Raw genomic sequence first — 19,958 nt, forward strand, 5'->3', positions numbered from 1 at the left:
TACTTATAGACTCACATATGTAGGCTCATACCTTTTTTATATGAACTAGGCTTATGAATTTGTTCTTTATGAAATAGGTCTACCTAGGCATGGACTTTCATGAAATAGGTCTATGACAGGGTTGTGCAATTATTGGATAATAATTGTACTTATTTAATATCCCAATAATTAAAAGGGATAAGATTTTTTAGAAATTATAGCTAGTATAGATTTTATAATAAGAAAATCCTTAAAGGACATGAGTAGGTATATCCTTATTATAAGTCTTCAAGAGGCAGTTATAGTTGGTTTAGTATAATATTCGATATACCTACATTTAGACTCACGTCTATTGACTCATGTCTGCAGACTCATGGCTAGGCTCACAGCACGCATCTTTTTTCACAGGACTGTGGGCTCACATCTCCCAACCCGAGTTGGTTTGGCTTAGTTTTCAAAAATTTAGATATTTTTTAGACTTGACAGAGGTGATTAAGTTTCTTAATAATGGTTATACAAGTGATTAAGTATTTTTTTATTGTCTTTTATTGATTTTACATACTTTTAAGCTACCAATTCTAACAATGCATGGATAAAAATCAATTATCCTACTCTAATCCACACATAATGGAGCTCAATGCTTATGTTTTTGGTGTGGATTCCACTCCTAATCATAATTACTATACTATTTCTTGATTCAACTTCATGAAATCTAAGCCTTGTGAGCTTGAAAATCGTACAAACACCAGGTTTCTCCTTCCAACATATGAAACTAGAATGTCCTAATATAAATAAGCTTCAAAATATAATAACAAATAACAAACTAAATACATCCAAGGCTCCAAAACCGTATGCCTTTCGGAGTGTGACCTCTTAATCGACACATAACAATATTGGGTGGATAGAAGAACGAAGCTAAGCCCTAAGCTAGTCCCCGTCAACGGTGCCAAATATGTTCAAGTCAAGTCTTACCTTGACCTTGCCAAATCATGTATCATTGGGTCTTATCTTAGAGCCACAATCAAGTGGTACGCTAGGTTTTTCCATTGGGCATCCTCACTTAGTTGTCACACCAAAATGCTCCTTTGTAAAGTAAAGGGGGTGAAGCTAGGACTTTGTTGGCCTTTGATTATTTTATCTCCACACAAATCTCAAAAACTTGGATAGATAAAGTCTTCCTAGTCAACTAAGATGAGTGCTAGTCTCTAGATTAAGTAAGGATCAATCATCATCAACTGCACTTCAGAAGGCCCAGTTTTGGCCCTCGTTCTCTACAAATTTTAGGCATCTCCTTCCTCCCTTCTCTTTGTGCTAACAGTAGACAGCCCATGTTTTTAACGTGTTTGTCAGCTTCGAAATTTGAATGTCCGTTTTTCACCCTTGTTCTCTGCATGTTTTTGGCACCTCCTTCCTCTGTCAGTAGCTCCATAGCCCAGTGTGGTTTTTTAACAGTTTCTGCTGGTGCTTTTTTAGGAGTGTTTCATAGGGTGCGTAAGCTTGGTGTAGTTTAGCATTCTGACAAAAACAAAGCTCTTCTCCTTGTTGATGGATTTTGAGAGTATGATTAGCTTAATCAACTATGAGTGTATTCTAACCCGACAAAACCATTCGATTTCCAAAATCACAGTTGAGTGGTCTGTAGATTCCTTGTCTGCAAATGCTAAAGTGTTTGCATTAGTTGAGAAAGGATAGAGATTTTTATGAGCATGTGAAGGATTTCTAGTCTGTATTGTGTTACATGTATGCAAGGATACCTCTCTTGCCAGTGCTTTTCTGCATTTGTGAGCAAAAAAAATGCTAGTTGAAGGTGAGAGGTTGCATGTCCATGTTTTAGGGAGTAAGCTCAAGTCAGACATTGTGATGGGGAATAGTCTTATTGACATGTGGTGGCTTGGTTGAGCTTTTGAGGAGCTACCAAATCACCTTGGTCAATATGTATGTTAAATGTGGTTTTGCCTTGTAGAAGCACATGAATTTATGCTTGCAAGAGTCTATGCTATTTTGAAAACACAAACAAAGTGCTAAAATCCAACAATTGAACAAATAATACATTCGTTTAATACAAAAGTTTTTATTATCTTTAGTCTTGTACTTTTTAAGGAAGTGTGCCTAACTGTCCACCCACATAAAAATGTGGTTATATATATATGTTTATTTACTTATTTTATATTTATTTATTTATTGTAGCACGCTAGCAATGCGAGGAACTATTCTCATGTACACAGTGCTCAAATCCAACAATTGAACAAAGAGTACATATACGTACTCAAGAAGTCTATATTATTAAGAACACGCCATCTAAACCTTGGGTACATATGCATAATTGGGAAGTCTATGTCACATGTATACTCCCAAAGAAGGCCACATTCTTTGGTCTCCTTAAATTTGGGAGTGTGTCAACTCCCAGTAGCACACCAGTAGTGCAAGGAACTATTTTTTCATACGCAAAGTACTCAAATCCAACATCTGAATAACAAGTACATATGCTTAATCCACAAGTTTATGTAATCAAAATCATAGAAAGTGCTCAAATCTAACAACTAATCGAACAATACATATGCTTAATCTAGAAGTTCTTATAGCAAACTTTTTATCTCTAGCCCAAAACTTTGCTTTCAATGATCTCTTTTTGAGTGGTGCTAAAATTCAATGCTCAACTTTTCATGACAATCTCCTTTGTTGAGAACAAAAATAAACAAAAAACGTAAACCTTAAACACATGCATAGTGAAAAAGTAAGTTTTAGATCAACAAGAGGATTCATGTCTTAAGGAAGGTGTGCCCATTCACCTAAAGTATTTGTAAGATTGATACCTCTTCCATTGTATTAGGTCTAGTGCTCTAAGATACAGTGACTAACTTACCAACATTGCAAAGTTAAGCCCCAATGAACATTTGGATTTTCCTCATCAATGTTATCTAAAATGGAGCATTCTCCACAAATTTTATTTGCTAGGAGAACCTTCCCTATATCAAACCATCACAATAAAGCTCAAATCCCTTCTTTATATGAAACTTGATAACCCATGTTCTTTAGTAGCACATACGTGTATATATGGATCTCAACTAACGTGAAGTGTACAAACCCTTGATAGACCCATGCGTCAAACAACATTGCAACACACGGACCAAAAATGCATCAGGCAACACATTACAACCCCACCTGCACCCCCCCTCTTCCCAACCCCCAATCCAATGCTTATTGTTATGCCACAAGAAAAATAAGTACTGCATTTTATTCAACAAGAACATTCGTGCTACATTCATCCTTACTACTACTAGCACGTCAATTAAGCCTTCGCAAGCCCGTTCAATCCAAAGCTTGTTATCATTTATGAGGCACTAAATCCCGAAAAACATACATCTTACTGTTAAATGTCATTGGGGTGTTTGTCAAACTGAAGGGCATGACCACAAACTCAATAGTAGGCTCCTTCGGTGCAAAAGGCTATCTTGGAATCCGTACCTAATGGTACCCACTTTTTAGATCAAGCTTCGGAAACACCTTGGCTCCATTCAACCTCTCTAAGATATCATCAACCCAAGGCACGGGAACTTGCTCTTAACTGTCATCTTATTCAAAGCACGATAATCCACACAAAGTCTACAAGATCCGTCCTTTTTCTTGATAGAAAGAATCGGCACCAAAAGGAGACACACTAGAACATATGAACCCTGATCCAACTCTTATTTTTGAGAAGCCATGATATACTACAGGGTGCTGAGTTCAGACTTAGGGGAAAGAAACTGTGACCTCAATTATCGAAGAAAACAAGAAAATGTTCAAAGGGGACATTTACATAAATGCAAGCTTTCAAGAAGGGAAGGCACATGATCCAGCTACACATCACACCTGGTGCCTCGCATAATTCAGGACAAGGCAGGGCTGGTCTCAACTGGTTAAAACATATGAAAGACCAATGTAGCTGATGCAGTGTAGCCTTAGAGACTGCAGAATAATAGTAGCATCAGTCGTAAATACAGCTTCTTCTCAGCAGTCAGTCTTCAAAAGATGGGTTATCACCGTACCTTCATTGCATCACCTTGTTGCCCATGTCATGTCACTTTACATTAGCACACGTGCAATAAATTTTTGCAATGCTGCAGTAAATTATCCGAATATACAAAATACTCTCCAGCTCTCAGAAATAGCAGGGAAATCAACCACACAAATCACGTGTGGTACAGCAGGGCTGCAGGTGATGCACATTCAATGTTCCATTGATTCCCTGAGTGGAAATCAGCCTTTTCTCTCCTTAAAGGCAGTCCGGACTCTCACTCTCTCTATGGCTTTTTACTGAACAACGCTCGTAATCAAGAAGATGAACTGTCTGATTCAGACGACACCTTCAAATGCCGCGACCGTCTCTCTTTTTTCGGTCTTTTACCTTCCTTTCCTGCCCTTTTATTTTTTCTTCTGTCTTTTTGTTTCCTTCTTTTTCGCCTGCGCTCCCTTTCACTGTCACTATCATTGTCACTCTCGATGTCACTGTCAGACAATCGCCTATCTTTTCTCCTCTTTTTACGCTCTTTTCCTTTGTACTTCGTGTCTGGAAACGATGCCAAAAGGTCTTGAACTTCATTTCCACCAGCGAGAAATCCTGCAAGAGCATGTACACCATCAATCAGTTTAAGGCGAAATCTCAGCATAGCAGCCCCAGCACTAAATGTCACATCTATGCTCTTTTAGATACATACTGATTTAATTGATCTGGTACTCAAACTTACGCAAGCGTGCAGATGCTTGACATCAAGAAAAGACACCTACCCCCATATTCATCATAGATATCCTCCGCTATAATTTGCTGATTTGGATCATCCTTTTTATAGCCCCCTCGAGGTGGACTTAGCCCTCCAGGCCTTTGCTTTAGCTCCCACTTCAGGGGCTGCAATGAGCATGCATGACAAATTACATGTCTGAATAAGTGACTGAAAAACATTCATCTGATCACACCTGCGTGCATGCGCGCATGTGTTTGTGAAAATAGAGAGAGAGAGAGAGAGAGATGAGTGATGGACAAACCTCACTCGAAACTGCATTCATGATAGATGTTAGGGGGTCATCTCTTCTCTGACGGGCTTCATCACTTGGAGTGATACTGTCTTTCAATGGGCATTCCCTGTCACCACTCTGGTGGCCAAATGCTCCACATCGGGCACACTTGACATTCCTGATTTCCACTGCAAATGGCTTTACTCTTGCAGACGAGCCACTTTCAAGCCTGTACAATGACAAAAAAATTTTCCAATGAAAAAGCCACAGTATATAAACTTGTTTTCCACATTCACCGACAATCTCTCTCTCCATAGCAGCACTTCTATTAAAGCGTGATAATACTGTCAATATAAGAAGAAAAGAAAGGAGAAGAGAGGACCGTGAGGTGACCGTGAGGTGACTGTGGAGGGGGGCATCAATAATGTCAACTCACTTACCGTGGTGCATTTTTTAGAACTGGAAACTCCTCTTCCGTAGGTATTGTCCTTCCATACAAATCTTTCACACGTGGCTTCCTTGTCCCATCAGCTTTGCTAAAGCACAGCAATACATAAAAGCGAGATCTTCAGTGGATACAGGTAAAAACAACTCATTAAACACTTGATCTTTTGATAGGAGATGTCAAAAGAGACACGAAGATATACTCGTCAGCTGTGGTGGCGTTCACCTCAGAATCATCTTTTACCGATTTCCTCTCATCTGCAATTTCTGCAGCCCGTGCACTCTCTGCATTGTATCCTGGTGGTCGCATGTACATAAAGCTCACCGCTTGCATTACCTCTATCTGCATGCTACTGGTCAGAAATATTATATCATGCTGAACATCATCGGATTAAATGAACAGTGACATTCAACAAACCTTTGACACTCGTAAGATTCAAACAAAGGCTGTGAAGGTACGAGGCAACCAGCAGACATGGCTCGTGTGGGCAGCAGTGTGGGCAGCCAAACCAGTCAGGAGAAGGCACGCAAATGCATACAGGATGCCCAGGATGTAGAAAAAGAGAGGTGCTAGAGAAGCTATGGAAGCTTGAATAGGAACATGGCTATGACATGTTTAGCGCGCGCACAGAAATGAGAAAGAGAGACTATGAATATAACTGCAAAACAGTAAGCAAATAATGCGAAGTACTTGATTGATTATTCATTGGGAGAGGTGCCTTTATATAGACCCATACAAGATGCGAAATACAACTCCCCTCCCCTAAATAAGCTCCTTGATTCTAGCAAAGGTAGATGCCCCTTTGACTTTTTTCCTTGTGGTTGCTTTATGTTTTTATCTGCTCTCTTTTACAAGAGTGTGTTCACATTGCCTTATGTCTTTTTGTACTTGGATAAGGCTTGTTCTCCAACACTCCCCCTCAAGCGTTATCCTAGTACACACTATGCCTAGTTTCACTAGAAGTTGTGTCTGGTTATGTCCTTGGAGTAGAGTTACTGGAGTCTGGTAGTCAAGCCACCTTCTTTGTAGAAGACCTTTAAAAGGCCCAAGAGGCTTCATATTTTGCAAATCTTTCTTATTTGCCAGGGATGGGGGTCTAAGGACGCCTGCGATCCCTAACCATCACCCATGGCTATGTAGTATGTTGAGGTGCAAAAGCGGCTGTAGGGGGAGACATCTCATGAGCATGTACATGCTGCCTCCTATTGCAGCCTTTGGATCTAGGACAATCCTTATCAAGATGACCTTGCCAGCGGCAAATACGTCACTCATCTGCTCTACCAACAATCTCCATCCTCTGTCAAAAATTTGAGCCATTCGGTCTTTATAACAAGATGTAACCGTCAGTAATGGAAGGGTCAAGAACAAGAACAAAAACTTGGGTTACTTCATGAAATGGTAACAACCGTTGCGGAAGCAAAAGACAGTAGCCCTGAAAGGTCATGTACCATAGTTGCATGCAATGGAAACGGAAACAGCTAGGCTCTAGGAAACGGAAACAGTTTAAAACTAGAAACGGAAACGGCGAGTCTATGATACATAATATAAAGAAATTAAGAAAATTAATCACTTGGGAAAACTTTGAAGAGTGCACCATCTAAATTTAGGAAAAATAGTGAGGAAATTTGGAGAAAATTACTAAGCAAGTACTAGATTAGACAAACTAGTGGGTGATCTTCTAATCGGAGATTAGAAAACAGTGGCTCTCAAGAAACAGAGTTTCTGTGTTTCAAGGCAAAGAAACGGCCGTTTCCTGTGACTATGACATGTACTTCCAAGACCTAACAAAATGCAACTCTTACGGAAGAGTGGAAAATATGAGAGAAATCGGAATAAGGCGATGATCCTCTGCCACACGATAAAACTCCAATCAATATTCGAAGAAGAAGAATTTCCGTGGGCCAAGGGGAAAAGGGCTGCTGGCAAGTGTCAAAGATGTGGCTTCCAGGGAATTGAAGTGAACTTGAAACCCTCATCCAAGTAAATGTGCGTCAAGAAAGTGCACAGCTAGTTCCGAAAGGGCAATGTCCAAGCAAACAAAACAAGTCACTCATGCAAGTGCACTTCATAGGCAATGCTTGTGCGCAACAATTTGGATTAAATCTCCCAACTTACCATCTTGTACACAAAAACTATCGCGACCATGGACACCACCCATGTTGGATCCAAATATTGTACTCACTAGAACCATTGCCCTTGCATGAGCTGGCTTACCAGGATCACCAACCCTTCCACAAGTTAACATACTCATTGAGCAGAGTCACCAACTCTTTCATGAGTTTATGCAGACACTAGGGTCACCAACCCTTGCATGAATGCACAACTACAGTAGTCAGAGTCACCAACACTTCTTAGTGACTTAAGAGTCACCAACTCTAATCACTCATTAAATGTCATGTGCATGCTTGCCCATGTACATTCTCAGGGCTAATCTAGAAGGGGCAGCCAAGAAAAATAGCATTAGAGCTAGGACCTGGAGCACAAGGTGCGGATGAGGCAGTAGGTTGGACTTGGAGGACTTGGACGGCTCAGTCGGTTGCAAGACAACAAGGGTCGGCTGTACCAGAAGAAGCCGGGCTGCAAGCGCATCATTACAAGGCATCCAGAAGGCGCAGCCCGACCTGAATTTATTGGGGTCCAATCCAGTTAGCTGGTCCGACAGCAGTCAGCCAGCTCATCCATTGGTCAAGAGCCTATATATAGCATAGGGTGCTCATTGTGTTGGGTATTCATTCCTTTATGGAATGCATAGTCACAGGGGACGGAGGGGACGGACCCTTGGAACGGGGGGACGCCGTCCCGGGAACACTGTGGGACGGGGATGGACGGGGACGGACGGACGTCCCCAGCTGGGCGTCCCTCACAAGGGACGGCGTTCCGGGGACGGATCCAAGAGGGGAGACGGATCCAAGAGGGGACGGTTGTGGGGGAGGGGACGGCTGCATGGGAACACCTGCAGGTTACTATTTGGGCAATGGTCACATTTTTTACCTTTTCTTTTGGCCGTTTGGGAGGGGCTTTTCATGGGCCTTTAGCCTTGGCCCATAGGCCTTGAACCTTTGAGGCTTTGGGCCTTGGCCTCTCTCTTGCCTCCCTGAGCCCTCCCTATAAGAAGACACACACACACACTCCCTATCACACTTCAAGCTTTAGCTTCACACACACACACACACTCTCTCTCCCTCAAGCAGCAAGCCTCAAGGGCCAAGGTCTCAAGTTTCAAGCTCTCACACAAGCAAGCTATAGCCTCTCAAGACACACACACTCTCTCTCAAGCTTCACACACACACACACACACACACCCACCCATCCTCACACTCAAGTTCTCCCTCAACTTCAAGGCTCAAGCCTCACTCACTCTCTCTCTCTCTCTCTCTCTCAAGCTATCAAGTGACAAGGAGGCATCCATCATCCATGGCATCCTCCTCGTGGCAGTGGCTCTTCAAGTTCCAACTACCCGTAGAAGGGCGACAGGATGGACATGGTGGGATGAGGTCAATCACACCCCATCCCCTCATGGAGGTGGTGCACAGCCATGGACATGCAAGCTTTGCCCATATAGGCGAGTGGGTGGTACTGACAAAGTAATTTTTAAGTGTCGTTCCTACCCCCGTCCCCGTTCCCTACATATGGCCGTCCCCCGTCCCGTCCCCATCCCCCGTCCCTTGTGACTATGATGGAATGGATCCTTAGGGTCCAAGTATAGGACAAGATTTTGGGTGATGTTCACCTTTTGTATGAAGGCAGCCTAGGGCTGCAGAGTTAGGTACCTTTTTGTACCATAGGAATATACTGAATTTCCAGCATTTCTCTCTCTCTCTCTCTCTCTCTCTCTCTCTCTGCGTTTTTGCATCAACATGTTCTCAGTGGTGTTTAGGGCTGAAAGAAGAGTCCCAAAGCTTCCGCGTGTTACATTGGTATCAGAGCATCAGGCTCAGCAAAGCTAAACACTGTTTCAGTCCCATATGATGGTGTACAGGTCCAAGGTACAGAAAAGTACACGGATATGAAGCCCAAGGCAAGGAACACAGAATCGGGAAGAGCTCCCAAGAGGTTTGTTGGTGGTGTTCCACAAAGCCAGAGGGGATGGCAGTCCTGTGAGCCAGATAGGTTCTCGGGCAACGGCCCCAAGGGAGGATTATCCTCCAAGGAGTGATGTGAGAGTGCCAGACTCATTTCTCAGGAATGAAGACCAAGACCGTGTTCAGAGTCAGGGGAAGAATGGATTGGGGACTTGTCACGTGCACACCCATCAAGTGTACAAGTGGCATGGCATCATCAAGCATTAATCAGGACATTTAAGTATTATTTAGGCATATATCAGCATAAGCATGTATATGGGGCTGTTTCAGCACCAACATCAGTACATCAGTCTTCATGAGCATGTAAGGCATTTATTTGCATCAGGTCGAGGCTGTTAGCACCAACCGACAGCATATTATGACCAGCCGACAGCGCATTATGGGCAGCCGACAGCCTTCATGGTATTTATGGCAGGTCGTGAGCATCTAGGAGCTGGCCGACCAGCATTATTCACACATATAAATAGAAGCGCATCATGTCAGCATCGCAGATCAGCATCTCATAGATCATCCTCTCCTCAGCGTTTCCTTCTTAAGCAACAAGGAGAGCATCAGTTTGTAATCTGCCATCAGCGTTTTCAGCATACAGACAGCATCAGGTCCAAGCTTCTCTTCAGTGTTTCCTTCCAGGAGACAAGGGAAGTCAGTGGGACAACAGTTCATCCCGCATATAGTCATCAAATCAGCATATTCAGCACCATAGGCAGCATATTCAGCACTCAAGTCATCTTCCTACCTGCTACATAGAGGGAAGCCGGCATCGAAGGGTGGACCTCAGCATTGGAGCAAGGAACAGTCCTCATCATCAGCATTCATCCCATCCCTCTCATCCCGAGAAGGATCTTCATCTAGGACAGCATCATAGATCTATTTAGATCTCATTGTAACCCATTCATCTAATATAGCTGCATTGCATTGCATTGACACTATTTGTCTATCTCTTAAGCATCATTAAGTGAAGTTTAGTAAACCTAAGGTTGTGATTACTACGATCAAATCCCTCACATGTCACATTGGTATCAGAGCGTTACAGGGTAACCAGCCTTAGATCATTTTCATTCCATCAGTCATTCAGTCAGACATCATGTTAATCGCTTCCGCAAAGTTAAACCCAATTCTCAAAATCTTGCAGACCATCCTTAGGGATTTTCCCTTAGGCATGCATTAGTAACCCATCCATCTACATTCCTACACAGCATATATTAGATGAATGGATTAAGTTAAGTTTAGTTAGCCTAAGGTTGTGATTACTACGGTCAAATCCCTCACATGTCACAGGACTGGAGGGGACGGATGCATAGATTTTATTCAAAGTCAGGGTGGTTTTGGAGACCGGGCCGGGCTTTTAGAGAAAAGGGTTGCCAGAGATGGATGGATGATAGAGGGACTCCCGGAACAGAATGGGATGATGACAGTCATCCAAGGAAAAAGTTGGAATCCCGTCATCAAGTTTAGCAGAGGGGGATGTCATTGTCATTTGCATGCTTGTCCATGTACATTCTCAAGGCTAATCCAGAAGGGGCAGCCAAGAAAAACAGCATTAAAGCTAGGACCTTAAGCATAAGGTGCGGATGAGGCAGTAGGTTGGACTTGGAGGACTTGGAGGGCTCAGTCGGCTGCAAGACAACAAGGGTCGGCTGTACCAGAAGAAGCCGAGCTGCAAGCGCATCATTACAAGGCAAGAGATCCAGAAGGCGCAACCCGACCAGAATTTATTGGGGTCCAATCCAGTCGGTTGGTCCAACAGCAGTCGGCCAGCTCATCCATTGGTCAAGAGCATATATATAGCATAGGGTGCTCATTGTGTTGGGTATTCATTCCTTTATGGAATGGATCCTTAGGGTCCAAGTATAGGACAAGATTTTGGGTGATGTTCACCTTTTGTATGAAGGCAACCTAGGGCTGCAGAGTTAGGTACCTTTTTGTACCATAGGAATATATTGAATTTCCAGCATTTCTCTCTCTCTCTCTCTCTCTCTCTCTCTCTCTCTCTCTCTCTCTCTCTACTATATTCCAGTTCCAGTTTCATTTTCTAGGTGCCAGTAGTATCATCTTTATTTTTCATTTTCTGGGTTTTTTTATCCAGACATTGTATCAGATCCACCATGATGTAACTTTTGGTCTCACAGGTCATTATGGCCTTTTGAAGACGTTAATATAACATTTCATTTCATTTCATTTCATTTCTACTCTCCCTTCTATCTGCGTTTTTGCATCAGCATGTTCTCAGTGGTGTTTAGGGCTGAAAGAAGACTCCCAGAGCTTCCGCGTGTTACATTAAAGTCACCAACTTTAACATGAGTGAATCCATCATGCTCCAAGAAATCCTTCCACATGGCAAAGAGCTCTAGGGGATTGTGACACCTCCAGTGTTACAAAAGAGTCCAAAATTCTTCGTACCCTACAAATATCGCAAGATCTGCAATCCTGCGTCCCAATGAGTCTTCAAAGGTGCCTGCATAAATGAGCTCAATATCCCCACTGGAAAACTCAAGTCCAATCTAGTGTTCAGCAACCAAATCAATGAACCGACAAGCTTTCGATACAAAGAGGCATCAACCTACTCACAAGGATCATGTACAGTAAGTTTGGTATTCGGGTCCATCGGAGATGAAATAGGCTTGCAGTTCTCCATCATTAAGGCCTCCAACAACTCATGAACATACCACTACTGGGAAACAAAGAACCCCCTCTAGGTCCGTCAAATCTCCAATACCAAGAAGAAATGAAGTAAGCCTAAATCTGTCATCTCAAACTCCTCTGACAAGGCAGCCTTCGTCACAACTATGTGCTCCACATGACCGCCAGTGAGAATTAGATCATCCACACAGAAGATAATCAATGTGACCATAACGTGTTCCTGAAAGAGATACAAGTTCGGATTTGCAACTAATCTCTTGAAACCCTTTCTCAGAAAGAAAGAATCGATCTTCTGGTTCCAAGTCCTGGGAGCCTGTTTAAGACCATACAAGGCCTTCCGCAACCTGTGAACCATAGCTTTTAATCCCGGAACCTCAAAGCCTGGAGATTGCTCAACATACACCTCCTCTTGCAAGTCACCATTCAGGAACGCAGATTTCACATCCATCTGATACATCGACCACTGCTGAGAAGAGGCAAGGGCAAGAACTGTCCGAATCATGGTCATCCTAGCTGTCGCTGCAAAAGTGTCCTCGTAGTCAATGCCAGGCGGCTGAGCATAGCCCTTAGCCACAAGTATGGCCTTGTGCTTGTCCACCGACCCATCAAACGTATACTTGGTCTTGTAGACCCACTTGACACCAATGACTCACCATTTTGACGGCCTCGGTACCAACTCCCAAATTCCATTCTTCTCTATGGCTTCAAGTTCCACTTGCATGGCTTTCCTCCAAGTCTCCTCGGAAAGAGCTTCCTTAACTGAAGTAGGCTCTTTGTCCCGAATGATACGAGACATCAATGCATAGTCTACCTCTAAAGGCTCCTCTCACTAACTTTTATCACAAACTCTGTGCGATCTTCAAGGTCCATCTTCTGTGGTCCACTTGGAGGGATACTCTGTGGACCGTAACACCTTGACTCCTGAATGTTATCCAACAACCACTTTGGTACCCAAACAGAACGCGGAGGCTCTTGCTACTGCCGTTGTGGCACATCTCCAATCTCGGGCTCAACCTCTACAACTGACTGAGGCTGGCTAGCTTGAACAATAGCCTGGGACTCATCCTCATACACATATGGCTCTCCAAGAAGTGGTGACTCCTCAACAGTGGAAGCTGAAACATGCTCATCTAAGAAAACATCTCTGCTGACGGTTACCTCATTCCGCTCTGAGTCATATACCCTATAGCCTTTGGAAAGAGAGTTATATCCCACAAAAACAAGCTTGTGGAACTTTGAGTCAAGCTTCCCCCTCTGCTTCATTGAAATGTGAACATAGGCATCATTCCCAAAAACACGAAAATGGGAGACATATGGTTTCTTGCCAAAATAAGTCTCAAACAGTCATCTTGGGCACCGAAGTCGTCAGAGATTGGTTGAGGATTGTCAAATCCCCATGGATCTCCTCGTAGAGCGCTCCTGAAACATGACTTGAAACCTGCAAAACAAAGCCAAACAACGTGAAAAGGATGCCGGCCTGACTCACCACCCAACCATGATAGCCGTGGGCAAAACCCACAAGTCTTGGTTGTCCCCACTGAGCCACGAGCTGAGCTAACTAGCAAGACGCACCGACCAATCTCTTCCCTGTGACGTCCCATACCACCACGGAGCTACCCACGCGAGCCTCAAGACTGCTGCCGGCCTCAGCTGCATGAAGCAAGTGCACGTCTGCACTAGATCCAGGCTCCTGACCGTAGAGCTCTCGAGCGAGACTCTATGAACAACTCACTAACCTTAGCCATTCTTTTATAGGCTCTTGGTCAGTCACCGGGCATCTACACTTAGGGACTCGCTCGTCCATACTTGGGTGCCTGCTCGTCAGTCTATCCCTAGCTCAGCTCGCCAATCAACCTACCTAGCTCCACAAGCCTCGAAGCTAGTCTTGTGTGCGTGTTGCACACAGTAGATACACTATGTGCACATGACATACTCCCCTTTCTCTAAGAGCTCACTCGTGAGCCCAGTAAAAACCCAGGGTAGTCCCTCTGAAGGGTAGTCAATGTCTCCCATGTAGCGTCCTCAACAGGATCCTCCCACTTGATCTTGTATTCCGTGAGTAGCGTATGCCACAATCGTCTTTCATGAAATCCAATAATCTTTTCAGGTTCGTGTGACACAAATGTCATATCCTCGACATCTATGATTTCTTGAGGAGTAACTAACTGGTCTGTTCCACCCAGTAATAACTTCCTTAAGTCTACTGACATGAAATACGAGATAAACTTTCACATGAGAAGGCAAGTCCAATTCATATGAAACTGAACCAATCCAGTGTGTAACCCGAAATGGTCTGCACTATCTAGGGGATCATTTCGGAGATCGACCCGTCCGTAAAGTCTCGGAATCTTTCGAAACTCGTAAATACACCATCGGTCCTTCAAAGAACTCTCTCGATGAACGATGTCTATTAGAACAAAATCTGTCTCTGTCTTGAGGACTTCTAATAGATTCCTTCGCAACTTGTAACATTTCTTGCATATCTTGCAAAAAAGTACACGTTGCATCATACTGAAGTCTTGAAAATCCCACGGTGACAGGTGATCTAGGTTGAAATCCGTACATAAGCATAAAGGACTAAAACTTGTACTCGTATGCTTAGTACTGTTATATGCAAATTCTAACATAGGAAGATAATCCTCCCATGAACCCTGTCTTTTGGAGACATGTACGAAGCATGTCTTCCAAAGCCTGATTCACCCTTTCAGTCTAGCCATCAGTTTGAGGATGATTTGAGAAACTCACATTCAAAGTTGTTTCCAATTCTCAAAAACAAGCCTCCAAAAGTCACTTGTAAACTTGAAGTCTCTATCACTGACTATGTCCTACGGTAAACCATACAATCTAAACAATTGCTCGATAAACTGCCTTGCTAATTGCGTAGTTGTAACAGTCTTCCGTGTAGGTAAAAATCTATCCATTTTTGTCAAGCAGTCCACCACAACCCAAATAGAATCGTGACCTTGATGTGTTCTTGGCAATCCAGTAATAAAATCCATGGAAATACTTTCCCATTTATTACTTGGGATTTGCAAAGGATGCAACATCCCAGCCTGTCTAAAGCGTTCAGCTTTATTTGCTTAACAAACCTGACACTTGAGAACATAATCTTCTATATACCCTTTCATCTTTGGCCAATAGAAAGTGTATTTCACTAAAGCTAATGTCTTGTGTACCCCGGGGTGTCCAACAGAAAGGGCGTCGTGACACTCCTTAAGAATCTTGGACTTAATGTCCGAGACCTGTGGTACACAAATTTTGTCATTAAGGAATAGTAAACCATTCCGAATCATCCACTGGCCTCCCGCAACCTGAATAGTAGGCTGCTCAATCACTGAGTCTTGGTCAATCAATGAGCTCCCGTCTTGGATCCTCTGCCAATATAGACAAAAATAACTATCAGTTCTACAAAGCCCTCTCAATGACTAAAATAAGTTGGTAGAAATCTCGGTGAACGACAAAGTATTCACCTCTTTGATCCGACTAAGCGCATCTGCTATACTATTCAAGAACCCCTTTCGATAGCGTATTTCAAAATCAAAATCTTGCATTAACTCTACCCATCTAGCTTTTCGTCCTCTCAAATCATCCGCATCACACACATACTTGATATACCACAAACTTGGAGCCATATAAATAATGCCTCCAAACCTTGAGAGCGTAAATGACAACATAAAGCTCCTTCTCAAGGGTTCGCCAACGAGATTGAGCGTCGTCTAGCTTTTGACTCTCGAAAGCAACAGGTCTACCATCTTGGAATAGAGCAACCCCAATCGCATAGTCACTAGCGTCAATCTCAAAAACATAAGGCCAACTAGGATCGAGTAGTGCTAATATAGGGGCTTCCTTGACCTTATCTTTCAAAAGTCTGAAGGCCATATCCAAATCGTTATTCCAAGGATAGGCTAATTCGACTTACGTACCCGACCTTTCAACAAGTCAGTCATCGGTAGTGTGAGCTAAGAGTACTCCCGCACAGATTTCCGAAGAAAAACAACAAAACCCAGAAAAGAACGAAGTTGTCTCATTGTCTGCGGTATCGGCCAAGCTAAAACCTTTTTAACTCGGTCATAGTCAATGCTCTACTCGTCTCTTGTGATCTTGTGTCCCAAGTAAATAATTTCCATCATAAAAAACTCACATTTACTAAATTAGCATAAAGTCGATTCTGTCTTAAAATAATCAAGACAATCGTGAGGTGTCTAACATGATCCTCAAGAGTACGACCATATACTAAAATATCGTCCAAGAACACAACCACGAACTTCCCCAAATGTTCATGAAAAAGGTCGTTCATCATTTGCTGGAAAGTGGTTGGAGCATTGGTCAACCCAAAAGGTAATACGAGAAACTAGTAATGGCCATACCTAGTCCGAAAGGCAATTCTTTCGACGTGTCTTTCATGAATACATATCTGGTGATAGCCAGTACGTAAATCTATCTTTGTGAAATACTTCGCTCCGACTAAACGGTCAATCAGGTCATCTGATCTAGGGAGAGGATATGGGTTCTTAATTGTCACTTTGTTCAGTCTCTTGTAATCTACACACATGCGCCAGGTGTTGTTCTTCTTTCTCCTAAGTAACACAAGCGCACCCCAAGGTGATTTACTTGGACGGATCTGGCCCATCCTCAAATAATCTGCAAGTTGTTTGGCCAACTCGTCTTCCTCTACATCTTGAAACAAGTCAAGTAACTTCTTTAATTCTTTGCTTTCAAACATTTAATACACTTAATTCATTAACATCCATAGTAGATATGAGAAATGAAGAAAGTGGAATCAAAACACACTGGAAAGCAATATACAAAGAAGAATCCATTATATTTCCAAAATTTTACAAGAGGTCCCTACGAGGGATGTATACAATCACCTAAGATACAATATTGGGTGTAAGTCTACATGCTCTAGGTGCATAACATAGCACTCCAGAATATCTTTGTAGTCCTGAATCCGGATCGGTCCACCTTTCGATCCCACACTTGCCGACCCGCAAGTAGGCGTACCTCGTGGGTATAATCACTAGGCATTGTGTCCAGACCCAATTTCTACACAAGTTTGTAATTAACAAAGTTGTGTGAGCTTACGAGGTCAAGAAGAATGTGGATTCTATGACCATTCACTTCTCCGTAAACTCAGAGAAGATCATGCAAGCCAAAAACCTTAGAGTTGAACAAACAATCAAAACATGAACTAGGACAAGAAAGTACAGTGATTGAAGTACCTGTCAAAGACAATTGATTGGCTGCCTTCGTCTTGGATCCTGCGTTGGTCTTAGCACCCTTCTTCTTCGAGCACTCATTATGCATGTGTCCTTTTCTTTCGCAGAAGATGAAACAACGTCCCTCCTTCTTGAGCTTCAAAGCCTTGAGGAGACAGTTTTTCTTTGTTGAAGTCAAAGTAGAATTCATCGAAGGTTGGTCCAAAGACTTTCTTTCTGTCGTGCTAGCCATCGGTACGGAGAACTTTCTTTTGTGCTTGTTTCCCTGCTCGATTACGGGTTTGGTTTTGGAATAGACCATCGCATCATCATAAATACGAGAAAAATGAATGGCCTCGTCCAAAGTTTTGCACTTGTTATTTTTGACCTGTAAACGGTACGAGTCGGGTAAACTTGCTATGAAGAAACCCAAAAGAGTAGTAGAATCCATCTTCGTAGCTTCCATCTGCAAGTCTCTAAATTTCTGGAGGTAGCCCTCATAAGTGAGGTTCTGCGAGGTCATGGTCAACTGGCAAACTGAGCAACTATATCGAAGTCATCTTCCTTCTTGAGGAATTCTTTCTTGAAGACTTCTTCAAACTGTGCCCAAGTTGTTGGTTTAGGTTTGAGTTCTTTCCAGCAGAGCAAAGCTTTGCGCAAGAAGAAACCTACTGCCAACTGAATCTTTTTGTCATCGCCATATGGATGAAACTGGAAGTGGACCTGCCACTTATGTAGCCACGTATCCACAATCTCCTTGATACGCTGCTTTTGCTCGCCCCCAAATTGTTCTGGCGTAATGTTGGAGCCTAAAGCAGACGCCAAGGGCACGACTGCTGTACGACTTCGCCTGCGAGCTCCGCCTCTTCCCCCCCCGCTGCTTCTCGCCGTCGCGCCCCCCTCTCCCCCCCCGCCAGTCCCCCGCATTCTCCTCCGTCCTCTCCCCCGCCTCCTTCATTGCGCCCTTCCTCGCCTTTTCTCCCCCGCCTTCTGCCTCGCATCCTCCCCCGCCATCGCTCCCCCGCCTCCTTCCTCGTTACCTCCCCCGCCTTCTTTCCCCCCCGCCTTATCCTCCTCCGCCTCCTTCCACGCTGCCTCTCTCGCCATCCCCCCCCCCCCCGCTTGCTTCCTTCCCACGACTTCTCTTCCCCCGCCTCTCTACCCCCCTCGCCTTCGTCTCCTCCGCCTCTCTTCTCTCCCCCGCCACCTCTCCCCCCTCCGCCTTCTCCTCCACTGCGCGTTTTTTGTTTTTTGTTTTTTTTTGTTTTGTGTGTTTTTTTTTTGTTTTTTTTTGGATTGTTTTTTTTTTCCTCCGCCTTCTCCCTCTCCTCCCCTTCCGTCTCACCCCTCCCCCCACCGCTAGCTCCCCCCCGCCTCAGCTCCCCCCTCCCCCCTCCCCCCCCCCCCCCCCCCCCCCCCCGGCCCCGCCCCCGCTATCCTGTAGCCCTTCGCCTCTCCTTTTCCTCGCAGGGCTGTGTCCCTCCCGTTGGTGACCCCGGTTTCTGGCCTTTTCCCTCTGGAGGACTCCATGGAAGCCGCTCCGACTACCCCTGCCGATTCCGGTCTCCGTCTGGAGTTCACAGCTGAAGATCTTCAGTTGTTTGTTTCCACAGTATCCGCTCTTGAGGCCTCCTCCTTGATCTGCAAGATAGTGGGTAGCCGTCCGATGCGGAGAGAGCTTCGCGACCTTCTGCAAGGCAGCCTTGTTGGCGTGCCCGCCAAGATCGTCAGCGTAGATTTTTTGGGACGTGGCTACTACCAGGTGGATTTCGAGTCCCCCCAGGCAGCTCAGATGGTGCTGGCTCGGAGCCCCATTGCCCTCCGCTCATCCCGGGCGTTCCTGGCGCGATGGACTCATGGTTTCGACCCCGCTTCTGACCCGCTGGCAGGCGCGACAGGTTTCCCCGTCACTATCTGCTTTCCTGGACTCCGTAGGGAGTACTTGCCCCTCTTGTCATCCATTGGCAAGGCGTTCGGGCAGGTGGTGGAGACACCTCAGACAGCGGCTTCAGTGATTGCTCGGGCAGCAGGACTCCCGGCCATTCGTGTTGTGGTTCCGTCACAGGAGTCCCTCCCGAAGACAATCCTCCTCCCTTGTCTTTCTGGAGGACATCTGATACAGCGCGTGGAGTATTCGGGCCTCCCCGGCCAGTGTTACACATGTCGGGAGATGGGCCATCTCACACGCGCCTGTCCCCGCAAGGGGGTTCATCCTTCACGCTATGCCGCCTCTGGACCTCCTGCAGGAGACCCGAGTGGTGGCCATCCACCTCAGAGACCGGACATCCCTGGCTCGCCACAGCAGGCGCCATCATCTGACGAGCAGGCCCCGGCGGAGGATGCCGCGCAGACCCAGGAGGCTGGCGGATGGCAGGAGGTTCGCCGGCAGAAACGCCCGGCCCGCAGGGACCGTCGCAGACGCCAGTAGACAGCACAGGCTGGCGGACAGGCGACTCCGGCGGCTGGCGTACAGGCACCTACCCGCACTTATGCTCCAGTCAGGGATAGGCGGCCAGCAGGTCCCACCCCGATGGACGAGGATTCAGACTCAGTGCCCGTTGAGGCCGCTGGTGGAGCCTCCCACGTGGAGACCCCGCTCCCGCCTCCCCCCGCGGGGGGCCC

At 44.9% G+C, this 19,958-nt stretch overlaps 1 protein-coding gene across 1 annotated transcript in view; it reads right to left on the reverse strand.

Annotated features, from left to right (window-relative positions):
• Positions 1-3,759: 3,759 nt before the first annotated feature.
• LOC147636959 (zinc knuckle (CCHC-type) family protein) overlaps positions 3,760-19,958 on the reverse strand; it is a 67,683-nt gene continuing 51,484 nt past the window's right edge. The window contains exons 3-7 of the mRNA XM_086800549.1: positions 5,619-5,758; positions 5,412-5,507; positions 5,002-5,200; positions 4,747-4,864; positions 3,760-4,579 (exon numbers count right to left, since the gene is read on the reverse strand). Coding sequence (XP_086656675.1) covers positions 4,293-4,579; positions 4,747-4,864; positions 5,002-5,200; positions 5,412-5,507; positions 5,619-5,758 — 840 coding nt within the window. The 3' untranslated portion in view covers positions 3,760-4,292. The remainder of the gene's footprint in view (positions 4,580-4,746; positions 4,865-5,001; positions 5,201-5,411; positions 5,508-5,618; positions 5,759-19,958) is intronic.

Source organism: Cibotium barometz, chromosome 7, assembly GCF_041138505.1.
Source record: "Cibotium barometz isolate CiBa-2024 chromosome 7, ASM4113850v1, whole genome shotgun sequence".
Lineage (NCBI taxonomy): Eukaryota > Viridiplantae > Streptophyta > Polypodiopsida > Cyatheales > Cibotiaceae > Cibotium > Cibotium barometz.